The sequence below is a fragment of the Pinus tabuliformis genome, chromosome 3_2 (genome assembly GCF_031772625.1).
Source record: "Pinus tabuliformis cultivar Carrire ecotype Pingquan chromosome 3_2, CPIR1, whole genome shotgun sequence".
NCBI classification, from domain to species: Eukaryota; Viridiplantae; Streptophyta; class Pinopsida; order Pinales; family Pinaceae; genus Pinus; species Pinus tabuliformis.
This window is the reverse complement of record NC_142302.1, coordinates 811,081,493-811,096,043: the sequence shown is the minus strand read 5'-3', so window position 1 is coordinate 811,096,043 and position 14,551 is coordinate 811,081,493. Positions and strand designations below refer to the sequence as shown.

The following is a 14,551-nucleotide window of genomic DNA, read 5'->3' as shown; positions in this document are numbered from 1 at the left end:
TCATTACAACAAAAACTCTTGCTTCTATCTTTGTTCTATAGATAGTTGAGCAACAAAATCTACAAATAACTCTAATTTAGGCTTCTACATAAAAATTATGATGACTATCTCAACATTCTCATCTACATTCAATATTTAATATAATTTGACCGAAAATAAAAGTGTACCATGATCAACTTACCTAAAATGTAATGATTTGAGATATGTAAAGTAATGAAGGCCCTTTTTGTAGATCTAGACATCACCATAGGATCATTAAAAAAAAAACAAATCTACAACAACCAAAAAATGTGACGTTCTATCTTGATAAAGATAATCTAATTGGAACTAATAACAGATTTCTCAAAAATAAATAAAAACTAGCTTACTATTAACATTGTGATACCATGTAAGAGTGAAAAAAATAACCAAAAACCAAATTACTAAACTTAAAATACCTTTCTATGAAAAGAGAATGTGAATGATTGAATCGCAAGACCTCCGGACATTCTCCTAAAAAGCCTCAATTTCGAAGAATGATTGAAAAACGAAAGAAAAGTCCCTTCATTGCTTTTAAAACAAAATTACATTTATAAATCCAATAAAAATTTAGAACCATAATTAAAAGATAAAAACAAAGCACATACAGATATTGCTTAAAGCTTCTTATTAGAAATCTAAAGCAAATTAAATAAATTTTTATCTTTCGCACATAAGATTAAAATTCATCAGTTTCCACGTATATGTTTTTCTGGGTTACGGGGCTTTAAAATTAGAGTATGATTTCATAAAAAGAAATAGTGAATTTAATTTTCATATTTTTAAAGATAAAGAAATTTTAAGTGTAAATTCAAGGTGAATAAATACATTGGCCTTTGTTATAAAACAAGGCTTTTCATTAAAAAAAAATATAAAAAAATACCCCCCAATTCTGCTCTTCACAGCAAAGATTCCTGCAGTGATTCGAGGAAAAGCATCCCATGCATATTATGCTCTACTTCTCACTACCGGAAATATACGAGGATGCTTGCGTCTACCATAAGTCAATGCTTGCCTGCACTAACGAGGAAACCATGACACTGTGATAGATCCGTGAGATGCACAACCTGAGCATACAGAGTCGGATGTGCCAGTGAAATTTGTAGGTCTCCCAGCATCCGCATCCATGAGTGCCGGTTGTGTGGGCTGAACGGTAAACTCTGTATTGTTGGTTAACATCGATACAACCTCTGACATTGCCGGCCGCAGAGCGGATGAGCCTTGAGTACAGAGAAGCGCAATTCTGATCACTCTTGACATCTGCTCTATCGGGTACTGCCCTTCCAGTGATGGGTCCACAATATCCAGAACGTGGTCTTGCTGAAATTGATTCCAAGCCTGCACCATAAGCAAAATCATTACTACATTCTTTTGAATTAAGTGATTGTTCATGAGCTGCATAGAGGCATCCAATCTTGCATCAATACACTTTCTCCCACTTACAATCTCTAGAACCACAATTCCATAACTATAAACGTCGGCTTTTTCCGTTAACTGCCCATGGACGGCATACTCAGGGGCAGTGTAACCTCTGCGTCATAACAAATCTCTGTAAGCTAAAATAAATGCCTAGATACAGAAGATCTTCTAAGAATAAGAAAAAATTGAACTGCAGAACTTACAATGTTAATAAGTCAATAAACCAATTGCACAACTTACATTGTTCCTCCCACTTTGGTAGAAACATGGGTTTCGCCTTCTGGAAAGAATCTAGCCAATCCAAAATCTGCTATTTTAGCATGAAATTTGTCATCTAAAAGTATATTGGGACATTTGATATCTCTGTGTATAATGCGAACATCGGAATCCTCGTGTAGATATGCAAGTCCTCGTGCTGTGCCCACTATAATCTTTAAACGATTTTCCCAACTCAAAACATTTCGTATCTCTCCCGTGGAGCTCCAATACAACTATTTGAAAACCTCCAAACAAATAATTGAAACAACACACGCTATTTTTAAAAACAACTTGAATCTTGGAAAAAGTATTGATCACAGGAACCTACTGAACAAATGTTTGTCAAGACTGTTATCTGACATGAATTCGTAAACCAGCAAGCGTTCATGCCCTTGCGTGCAACATCCGAGTAAACGAACAAGATTACGGTAACGGACGCTGGTGAGGAGCTTCACTTCTCCCAAAAACTCCGCCGCAGCTTGAGCAGTCTGCCTTCCATTCAGCTTTTTAACCGCGACATCCGTACCATCAGGAAGATTTCCCTGCTTATCGATTAAATCATTAGAATTAATCTGAAAACATCGCTTGCATTTGGACAAAACCATCAAATCCGCTTTTGGTATTATACCTTATAAACTTCACCGAATCCTCCTCTGCCGAGCATATTGTTTCTGTCAAAGTTCCCAGTCGCTGTTCTCATAACTTCGTAATCGAAGAGAAATTGATCGAAATTTCTCCTCGCAGCGAGATTCTCATCTACGCGGAAACATGATGAAAATAATTTTGTAACCACTGTCCAATACGATCAAATTAAATAACTCTGAATAATTAGCAGGAAAATAACTCTGAGGTATAATAACCTGTCTTGTCATTGCTCCTTCGATGTCTAACACGTTGATAGAAGCCTATCCAACACATCACCGCAACCAAAGCTATTCCGCCGATGCATCCTAACAGTATAGGTATTAGTTTCGATGACGATTTCCCCGACGGCGGTATTATAGGTATTATTTATTATTAATAATATTATTTATAGTATATATAGATTCTACATTTTTATATATAAAATATTTATTTTTAAATTTATTAAAATTATATATATATATATAAAGAGTTACATAAATTGTATTATGGTGTATTTAAGATAATATCTTTGTAAATTATATATATGTTCAAAAAAATATTGGTTAAGATCTGATAGTTTTGAGTGTCAAGAATTATATCAACATTTGAGTATTTACAAGTACCCCAAAACTTGTTGAGTGTTTTTTTATAAAAGATATGTTCTCTATAGATGCTAATTCATGAATTAGAATTAAAAGATTGTTTGAGTTCTAAACTCTTTCAAGAATAAGTAGCATTGTGATGTCACTACAAGAATTAGAATTAAAATATTGTTTGAGTTCTAAACTCTTTTTAAGAATAGGTAGCATTGTGTGATTGTGGCATTTTTGAGTTCCATTAAATCATTTGATGACATTTAAAGAATACCCAAATCCTTATAGAGAGTGATAGTGAAATTCCAATGCCCAACATAGCAAGAATTTTAGAGAGAGGAGTTCTGCAAAATTGTTGGATCCCCTGCCAAACATAATTTTAGATTTTGGAGAGTGTTAAATATAAGATGAGGCCACCTCTAGTGATTCCTTCCCCGAATGAGGTGCAAACAAAGTATAACCAAAGGATTTGATGATTAATTTCTTCTTCTGATATGTTTCATGGGACATGAACAACTTCCTTGAAGGGAAAAGATATCATAAATCGCTCCAATCTTTGTCACAATAAGATCAAAAGCATAGGAGGAATCCTCGAAGGTGGATTTTCCAATCTATGTTGCAAAAAGATCATAAGCATAAGAGGAATCCTCGAAGGTGGATTTTCTAATCTATGTCGCAATAAGATCAGAAGCATAAGAGGAACCCTCGAAGGTAGATTTATTCCAAGCAATCTAGATTCCCCAACAAATCAGAAGAGAGATGTTCTCAAGACCCTGATTTCCAATGAATCCCACCAATTTCTCCATGCTTCCATAAGATTGTTCCTAGTCCATTCCAGATTGTAGACCAACAATTGTTTAGCTTTTGATCATACATTTAAAGAGAAGGGGCACGTGGAAATAAATGGGCTATGGATTCATCATCACTTTTGGAGAGTGTGCACCAACCCATGCCTTCATTTTTCATTTTTCTCAAGTGGTCCCAAGTTACACCTTGTTTTGGTAAAACCCAAAGAAATATTATTTTTTTGGCTAAAAAACCGACTTCCAAATCATCTTCCACCACCACTCATGTTTTCACTTATCCTGTTACTATTTGATGATTAAATCCAATTTTTGGAGTATACATTCATGAGAGGGAATGGATCACATCCCATCCCTAATTCTGATGCAATATAATTGGACCATAAACTGGGAAATTACCCCTCGAAATTCAGCTGAGCAACACTTACCATCCATTTGACCAAAAAGATGTGTGGTTTGCATCCACTATCTACTTCTGAAATATAATGCCCTAATCAATCAAGCTGGTCACCAAGTTAAGCGGAAGACTGGAAATTCTTGTACAACCAACCCACTTGTCCAAATCCGCTCTAATTTTTTCACCTTTACCCACTTTCCAGGCGAAGTCGCAACCAATCAGGTTGAAAGACTAGATATCCGCTATATAAATGATAAAAAGAAAATGTAAATATGAAATTATTAAATATTATGGTTATAAAAATGAATTATTAATATTTCAATTTATAAGGTAAAGGGAATTTTAATTCATAATTAATATTAATATATTATATATTTCTCACATTTCCATAAATATAAATATATATTTTTAATTATATATTTATTAATTAAATATGAACAAAAAATTTCATTTAATCTAAATTAAATTTCTTTTTTTGTAATTTTATTTAAAAAAAATATACATATAAAAAATTGATTGAATCTATTTATTATTATAAACTATATCTCCATTACATACATTAAACATTTTCATTGTCCACATTTAGAGCCAACAAGTGTGGCTCATGTTCACAACATGGATAAGTTATATTATTATTATTATTATTATTTAATTTAATGGATCACTACAACACCTCCCCCATTAAGTACTACAGATTATTATATTAAATGGTACACTTAAAAACTAAAATAATTGGTCTTATTAAATGTCTAATAATAATAACAATAATATATTTTTAAAAATTTTAGAAAATTTAGGAAATATTACAATAATCATTAAAAATAATATATTATCTATGAGTTAAACTACACTATCAGAATTACTATACAAATATTTCAGAAATATATATAAATATTGAGAACTATTTTATTTATAAATTAAACTCCATAAAAAATTATTATACAAATATGTAAAAATTATAGGTGACTATTGCATCCACATCCATAAATTATGGCATATAATAAATAGAAGATAAAACTACAATAAAATTAAATATTTAAAAAATATTTTTTTAATATTGAAAAAAATATATATTTATTTTCCAAATTTAAACATTAAAAATAATATTAATCTAATTATATTCCAACGACAAAACCATTATTAAAATCTTTAATTTCAGAGCTACTGATGATAAATAAATGACAATATTCAACCGTTAGCGTTTTTAATAAAGCAATTTAAAAGCCAAATATACATATTAAAGACATTTTAATATGCCATATTCAGGACCTCCGCCCGGGGCCACGCCACCACGGGCGGCCGGGAGGGCGGAGGGGCGATTCCTGTCTTTAATATGCCATGTCTCTCATACGGTTTTGTCTTTTATCTTTGTTGAATGGTCAAGGAAAATAGGAGTCTGTTCTCAGAAAATCCACCAACCACAACTACAAATTAATTTATAAGGTGTACAGAGTCCGCGTAGACTTTCTATCTTGTACCATTCGTCGTCCCACTTTTTGAGGCATTCATTTTGTGGGGTAGTTTCATATAGGAGATCCCTATTTCTGCCATATTTCTTTAATTAATGCCCCCTGACATGCGGGGCATTAGGGAAATATAATGCGAGGAAAAAAACTGGAGGAGAAAAAAAAACATTCTCGCGTTATATTTCCCTAATGCCCCGTATGTCAGGGGGCATTAATTAAAAAACTGTGGCGGAAATAGGAATCGCCTTTCATATAGAAGTCGTTATGTACGGAGGCCACAATTTGGTAGTACAGTAAATTTTTTGTTTGCTGAGAATTTTTTTTTTTAATTTATGTAATTAATTTATAAACAGAAATGTTTTTCTCATTAATCATATTATTATTATTTTATTTATGAATTAATTAATGTGATTTTTTTATTATTATAATAAAATTAAAATATCATTGCAAAAATTCAAACACTCATTTATCATATATAATAACAAACTCAATTGTTATTGGTTTTAATTAGCCTAGATCATGATATTAAAAATTTAAAAAATGGAAGTGGAAGAATTGCCCAGGAATTATAACCGATCGAAAAATTTTCTAATTCAAAAAATGGTAAATGGCACTTGAGTGGGATAACCACCTCAACATTCGGACCCATCCATCATCCAATGACCAGTGCTATCTCCGGCAACGTTTGCGTCGACCTCCGTTAGGTCTCCATGTCATGTGATGTGCACCATGTTCGTGTTAATGATTATTTTCTTTATTTTTATTTTCATGAAAGGCAGGTTGGTTTTATAAAAAAAGCCAGGTTGGTTTTCCAGAAAGAATTATGTTCTTGTATGAAGCCGAGGATACGAATGTTGGAATGTGGATCTCACAGAGATTCTTGAGGTGTATGAGTTTTAATAATCTATTGTTGCATATGATTGCATGGCTTTTCTACTTTTGTTGTTGCAGATGATTGCATAGCTTTTTTCCTTTTGCAGTAATAGGCAGAAAGAATCAAAGGAGGACAACCACTAGTAGCAATGGTGCGCGTTCCAGAGCAAAATTGTTGAAACTTAGCAATTTGTTTCTAGCGGTGGATCTTTTGCATCTGCAAATCGCTGGGAGTAATTTCGATCAGCGATTTGCTTGTCTCGTTTTATATACAGAATTAGTATCCATAGGGCATTTAACCTGTGTGGGATAAATGTCACATCTCTATCTACTATATAATGAAATTACCATTATCCAATTACAATAATTTTTAATTTATTTATTTATTTTATTTTTTTTAATTTAAGAATACATTTCCGATGTTCTTTTATAACATTAATACAAACTTACCATAACCCCAAACATATATTCGATCTGTCATTTCCGGGTTATTAATTACAATTTTTAAATCAAATGCGGGGCATTAATTTTTCTACAGTACCCCAAAACTGTTGATACTCTGTCATTGTCAGTAGTCTGTCCGGTTTATTTATTGGGAAGTCCATCCATACTTGGATGACTCAGCTCGCACTTGAAGTTGAGCTGCCACCCGTCAGTGCAAAATTTAGTTTGCTACTCCGCCATTTGGGTGGCGTGGTAGCCGTATCAGGACACCTTGGGATCAATCCTCGCATCAATGATGGAGGTTGTGAGGCTCCAGATCTACGGTTCTGCTCTGCCCAGGTGATTTTTCATTCGTGTTAGATGGGTTTTGCGCCTCATTTGCTCTACCTCCCTTGGAGCTATGCTCTGTTCTTCCGCTTGCAGGTTGCTAGACCCAAAGGTTTCGAATACAAAGCACTTGAATGGTTTCAAGAGCGTTGGAAGGTCCGCTTGTCTGCCATTTTCATACTCCTGCTACAAGTATTAACTCTTTCTTCCTTTGTTTGTTCGCTCTCTACTGTGACAAACGTATTTTCCTCTTTCTGGTTTTTAGGTTGATTCTAATACGTGCTCTTTTCTTTGCAGAAACGGAGGAAATGGTTACGCATCCTGCCACAGTGTTTGAAAACGGAAAAGCTTACAACCCTGACACGGGACTTCAAAAAAGGGTTCCGAGTATGTTTACAATTTTCCTGTCTGGTAGCTTTTCTCGCTCTAGCTGAGAGGGAAAGGTTCTTTCACTTTACATTAAAATATTTTAGCTTTGTTCCACCAGTAGAATCCAGCTTTGGCTTATGCCCTGTTAATATGGTTTAAACGTGGTAGGATTCACCACTTCTTGCTAGCCAGTGGGGTCTTTTTGTAGCTCATCCTTCCAGTCAATTCGAGGTTTTCTAGTCTAGGGTCTTTTGTTTAAGCTTCGATTCAAGCTGAGTTTACACTCAGGATTTCACCTTCATGAACTGTAATTAAGAACAGAGGTTTATTTTTGGTTAATCATAGTTTAAGTTTTCCATACTTTGGCGGATGTATTATCTTGGCCCAAGACGGCGATACACGCTCTGTTTTGCTCTTCAGACTCGATAATTTTTATATGGCTTTGGCTAAATGTTCAGTATTACGAGGCTCTATTCTTTGAACTACACAATGCTATATTACTATCTTTTTGCAATATGTTTATCGTGGAAATGTTTCTTGAGTTCTTTAAATCCTTCTGAAAAGTCTACTCGTTCTTACTAGCTTCTCCTTTAACTGCACAACTGATATGGTAATAATGTTTCAGTGCATGGTTCGCTATTATTGTTCTTAATAAATTGACTGCATCAAAATTCGCTGAAATGAGTTTTTGCTTGATTCTAATTATTTTTATGTGTAATTATAATTTCTTCGCTATGCCGAGACTCTGGTATTACCAGGGTCAGCCGCAAGTGGAAACTCTGAGTTATATTCATCATTTAAACCCTTGAATTTTTCAAAGGTAGGGTTCAGGGGTTTGAACTCGCCACAAAGGCTCTCCATCCCCTTATTACATTTGCACCACTGTGCTTACGCAACATTTCCTCTTTATTAATTAGATAATCTCAGGTTTGGTTTCTCCAGATTCCTAATCTCCGTAGGTTCTTACCTACCCAGACACTTGTAAACGAGGTTTACAAAAATCTTTGTTGTGGGTTGCTTGTGCATTAGGTACATGCCCTTCAGAGAGGCTAGTCTCTGTCTAGACTTATGCCATTCACTCAGGTCTATTTGCGCAGACCCCTCTGGCATCAGATGGTATCTGATTGCTTGAACAAATCAGTTTCGGTCTTTATGTCTGGTTTTCCCTTACTTCATGGTACTAAATTGTTGAGCCCATTTGTTACTTTCTACGTACTTCCCCACTAAGGCTTTCTCGATAAGTACTTTCCACCCCATTCCTAACCGAGAGTTCTCTCTGGGTTTTTATAAACTTGAGTAAATTCTTTTAATTCTATAGTCTACAATCTCAGGTAAATTCTACTTTATAACCTTTAAAATCTACTGTAATTAATTTCTCTGGAGGAATGCAATTTACAGCACTCTTATTTCACACAAAATAATGAATACTTGATAGTTTATAAATCTCCAGACTTTTATTTTTCGACAGACATTGAAATTATTTGTCAGCATAATATATACGAAACTCTCGTATTTCTACAGGCAATGTTTTTCTCTATTAAATATAATTGCAGAGCTCTTATATTTCTTCCACTTTCAGATTACTTATCAACTATAAATTTAAGAAAAGACTCACTGTAACACACACAATTATTCAAGCATGTCATTCTTCTTACAATATAAATATCGTAAGGTACTACTTATCTATGATCCTGTACAAAAGTTTCCAATCGGACTCAGTCACCTTACCAATTTAGCTTGTCATCCTCCCATCGATGAGATTTGTCTTCAAGACCAAATCTCCCCTCAAGCCTGTTTGTTGAACCATGGTCTTCAGCAAGACTTCTTCACATAGTGTTAATGTTATCTGGTCATCACCAGACTTAGCATTCTTTTTTTTCAAATCTTCCCGTCTGTCCCTACAACACGGTTTTTCCTCCCCTCCACCCTTTTTCTTGGAGTGTTTTCTGTTAGGAGAGACAATTAGGGTTTTCCCCCTTTTCCTTACTAGCAACTGCCTTTTTTCCAACTTCTTTATGAAAAGTTACAATTTGTTAATACTCAGTCATTCTCTAACTTTAGAAATTAACAATATTATTAACCAAACAGTAAAATAACATTAACAATATTATCCAATTTCCTTACTTAGGTAAATAAAAATATTTACAGCTTTACTCGGGACATTACATCTTCCCCCCTGAAAGAAAAAATCGTCCTGATGTTTTTCAGCCTCAAACATCTTTGGATATGCTTCTTTCATGCGGTGTTCACCCTCCCAGGTGGCCTCATATAGCCCAAAGTGCTACCTTTGCACTTTAACTTGGATGATGGCTCATTTCCGCAACATTACTTCTCTCCATTCGAGAATATTTTGTGGCTCGACCAAGAATTCTCCTTTCAGTTCGACCTGTAACCACAGAATTAAAGTCAGTTTTGCCTTTATCATCTTAATTTAACTGATCTATCTAAGATTTTTTTTTTTACCTGAACATCTTGCCAACTGACTATGTGTTTAGGGTCATAAACATACTTTTTCAATACTGATACATGGAAAACGTTGTGAACCCCAATATGGCTTGGTAGGGCAAGTTGGTATGCTACTGGCCCAACCCTTGCCAAAATTTGGAATGGTCCACAAAATAGGGGTGCCAGCTTGGTGCACCCAATCCATTGTAACGTACTCCTTCTTGCTCAAATCCTTACATATACATGATCTCCCACCTGATATTCTTTAAAAATTCTCTTTTTATTGGTAAAACTCTTTTGCCTATCTTGGGCTGCCTTCAATTTAGATCGAACCTTCTTGACCAGCTCCTCCATCTCTTTTAACATTTCGGTCCCTAGCATTAATTTGTCCTCTGGTCCCCCCCAACTAGAGGGTGTGCGACATTTTCGCCAGTACAAGACTTCAAACAAGCTCATCTGCAGAGAAGTATGATATCCGTTGTTATACACAAACTCAACGAAATGCAGATAGTCCTCCCACTTAGATGGTTGTTGCATTACATAGGCCCTCAACATATCCTCTACCACTTGATTTACACGTTCAGTATGTCCCTCTGTTTGTGGATGACAGGCAGTACTAAAATTTAGCTGAGTTCCCAACCCCTCAAAAGGAGTTTTCCAAAATACTTAGGTGAATTTCATAACACGATTTGAAATTCATCTAAAATCAAGCGTTTAATGTCAACTTGGTTGGGCACATACAACCTTTTTTTATAGTTCAGCATACCAGTTGCGTCTATAGTGTAACCTTGCTGGTTTTCCTTGTTGGTTGGACTGTGTACTAACTGTTATGTTTGCTGATATTTTTAATCTTGTTTTGATGCCTTTTTAATCATCTCGTCGAAATTAGTATGCCCCTCGCTACTAGAAATTTCATACAGACATTACACCTTCTGATTTAAAGCGTCTGCTACCTGGTTCTCTTTCCCTTTCATATGCTTAATTTTGAAATCAAAACCACTTAGGAAATCCACCCATCATGCCTGCCTAGCATTTAAGGTAGGTGACTGAAATAACTAGTCAAACTGTGATGGTCAGTCATTAGAAGAAACTTTTCCCCATTAGGTAGTGGCGCCACATCTTTAAGGTGTGAATCACAGCTGTCAACTCCAGATCATAAGAGGAATATTTCTGCTCATGTTCCTTTAATTTTCAAGATCCATAGGCGATTAGCTTTCCTTCTTGCATCAGTACCCCTCATACCCCTTCCTTACTTGCATCAGTACACACCACATAATCCTTACCCGGGTCCGCTATGCTTAAGATAGGCACTGTGGTGAGCAGATCCTTGAGTTGTTCAAAACTTCTTTGGCATCCTACAGTCCATTTGAAAGTTTTTCCTTTTTTCTACAAGGAAGTGATAGTATAAGCCACTCTAAAAAATCCTTCCACAAACCGCCTGTAGTAACCTGCTAATACCATGAAGGATCTTATGTTTGCCACATCCTTTGGTGTGGGCCATTCCATTATGGTCCTTGTCTTTTTGGGATCCATACCGATCTCATCTTTAGTGATTATGTGTCCCAAGTATTGTATTTGTTCCTTAAAGAAGTCGCACTTGCTGTATTTGGGGTATAATTGGTGCTTCCGGAGAGTTTTCAATACCAATCTAAGATGTTCCTTGTGTTTCTCCATATTCCAGGAATATATCAGTATATTGTCAATAACAATTAAGACAAACTTATCTAAATACTCATAGCGGCCATCCAAGGAACCCCCAGAAACAAGCCTTTCAGATTTGAGAAGTTCTGGTTGAATCACCCTAATTTCATTCAACTGGTGGAGAAATGGTGGCACGAACCAATGAAAATCAGAGCAACCAGAATGTTTAAACTGCAAAGTAAATTAAGAAACATCAAAAACAAAATTAAAGAATGGAATGCAACTAAGTTTGGGAACATATTCAAGGAGAAAATGATCATAGAGGGAAAGTTAGAACAGATTCACAAAGAATGGGCTAATGGGCACAACAACGACGACTCAGCAGAACAGGAAAAAGTCCTGATGCAACAGTGGCAACTACGTTGTCAACAGGAAGAGACCTTATGGAAACAAAAATACAGGATACAATGGCTAAAGGAAGGGGAACAGAACACCAAGTTCTTCCACAGGTCTGCGCTAGATTATAGAGGGGCAAATAAAATACTTTGTCTCAATAATGAAAAAGGGGAAACTATACAAAGTCACCAAGAAATAGCAACACTGCTCACAAAGCACTTTAATCATATAGCCGAGGAGCCACAAGTAGACAGAACTGAAGCAATTGAGGAACTAACTCAGGCCATTCCTAAAATCATTACCAATGAGCAAAACCTAGCTCTTATTAGGGAAATCTCATTGGATGAGGTGGAAGAAGCGGTTAGAAGAATGCCGAATGACAAGGCACCTGGGCCTGATGGTTTTACCATCAATTTTTATAAAGCCTACTGGAGCTTTGTTAAGACTGAAATATGGGAAGTAGTAAAAGATTCTAGACGTTCCTGCTCTATTCTTAAATCGCTAAATTCTACCTTCCTCGCTCTAATTCCAAAGGAAGAAGAGGCTAACTCCCTAGAGAAATTTAGACCTATAGCCTTATGTAATGTGATATATAAAATCATATCTAAAGTTATAGCCAACAGATTGAAACCCATTCTTGCTGGCCTCATCTCGAAAGAACAGTTGGGGTGTGTTGAAGGAAGACAAATTTTGGATAATATTCTACTAGCCCAAGAAATGGTTCATACTCTTCAGACTAGGAAAATAGCAGTAATGTTGATGCAGCAAGATCTTTCTAAAGCCTATGATAAGGTCAATTGGAACTACCTTGAAGCCATACTGAATTCTTTTGGCTTTGATAAACAGTGGACTAAATGGATTCTCGCCCTGATTAAATCCACTAAATTTTCTATCCTTGTCAACGGCTCCCCCTCCGACCCTTTCTCTCCCTCCCGAGGCATCAGGCAAGGAGACCCTCTGTCTCCTTTCCTTTTTGTAATCCTTATGGAAGGTCTGAGCAGACCCATCCGCAAAGCAAAGAATGAAGGAAAAATCAAAGGACTACAACCCCTTCACTCCATACCAGCGACAACTCACCAGCAATTTGTGGATGACACAATGTTGCATGGAACGCCAACTGTGAAAGAAGCCATGGCATTCAAAAAAATACTAAATCTCTTCAGTAAGGCCTCAGGTATGGAAATTAATCTTTCAAAGTCCACTATTTTTTTCTTCAATACTCATTTGGCTATTAAGAAGCATCTATCTAGTATTCTAGGCTTTTGAAGAGGTAGCCTACCCTCTAAGTATCTGGGGGCCCCTCTGACAGACAAACCCTGGCAAAAGATACATTGGTAGAAAATCATGGCTAAAATGGAGAAGAGATGTCAGCACTGGACCCACAGGGCCCTCAATTTCGTTGGAATATTAGTCCTCACCAAAGGAGTATTGCAAGCTATTCCGTAGTACCTACTCTCTATTATCCCTGCCCCAAAAGAATCCTACAGCAGATAAGGGCAATCCAGAGATCCTTTGTTTAGAATGGCAATGCAGAAAAAAAAAATGGGCGCTTGTTGCCTGGAACAAACTATGCAAATCGAAAGAATTGGGGGGCTTAAATCCAGTGGATCCTTCCACTATCAACATGACCTGTGGAGCCAAGCTCTGGTGGAGATGGTTGAAGGAATCCAATATTCCATGGGCCAGACACTGGAAAGAAAAATATACCCCAGAGTGCAACATTCAGGAACTAATAAGACTGCAGGAGGTTCCTGAAGGGTCTCCCATTTGGAATTTAGCAAGAAGGAATCGCGACATTGTGCAGGATCACAGCTTTTGGGAAATCTGAAATGGGGAAACAGCTTTATTTTGGGAAGATGCTTGGCAGCAACTCCCGAAGCTTGAAAGACCAGAGTTAGCAGGCCTTTAGAGACAGTGTCAGGAAAGGGGAAGATACACTGTCCATCAATACTGGAATCACAGCAGCAGGGACCAGGAATGGAGAGATTGGTTGTTCAACGACACAGAAAGATCAAATGAGGAAAACAACAATATAAGAGATTTGCTCAACCAACTAAACAAAAGGAAGATAAGGAAAGCTGAAGAAAAAGCACAGCTAAGTTGGGGCATGAAAGGGAGTGGTAATTTCACGCTCAAGGAAGCCAGGGAGCATCTCGAAAATATAGAGCAAATGGAGGTGATTCAATGGAGCAATAAGGTCTAGGATACTCTGTTTTGGCCTAAGATTAAAACCTTCCTATGGCTCCTGATGCAAAGGAAAACCCTCACTTGGAAGAATCTTCACAAGAAAGGATTTAATGGCCCATCTAGATGCCCCATGTGAAATTCAGCTGAAGAAACAATGAACCATCTCTTCAACACTTGCGACTGGGCTTGTCACCTATGGAACTGGGTGGAAAACATTATGCAAAAGACAGATAGAACCAAGGACTCTATCCAGGACACCATCATGAATTGGCAGAGTGGGTATTCAAATAA

At 36.3% G+C, this 14,551-nt stretch overlaps 1 protein-coding gene across 1 annotated transcript; it reads right to left on the bottom strand.

Moving 5' to 3' along the window:
* Positions 1-1,038: 1,038 nt before the first annotated feature.
* On the bottom strand, positions 1,039-6,932 carry LOC149183093 (cysteine-rich receptor-like protein kinase 2). Its single transcript, XM_089414826.1, has 5 exons — positions 6,902-6,932; positions 2,324-2,487; positions 2,070-2,237; positions 1,678-1,928; positions 1,039-1,549 (listed from the first exon to the last, which is right to left on the bottom strand). The coding sequence occupies exons 1-5, from the start codon at positions 6,930-6,932 to the stop codon at positions 1,039-1,041; spliced, it is 1,125 nt and encodes a 374-aa protein (XP_089270952.1).
* Between the last annotated feature and the right edge of the window lie 7,619 nt (positions 6,933-14,551).

Excerpts from the sequence above, each read along its gene's own strand:
- LOC149183093 (XM_089414826.1), bottom strand. The coding sequence starts at position 6,932 with ATGACAGATCGAATATATGTTTGGGGTTATG. Across the intron at positions 2,488-6,901 it reads AATATATGTTTGGGGTTATG|TGGTTACAAAATTATTTTCA; the intron begins GTAAGTTTGTAT and ends CGTATTGGACAG. Across the intron at positions 1,550-1,677 it reads ACCAAAGTGGGAGGAACAAT|AGGTTACACTGCCCCTGAGT; the intron begins GTAAGTTGTGCA and ends GTTATGACGCAG.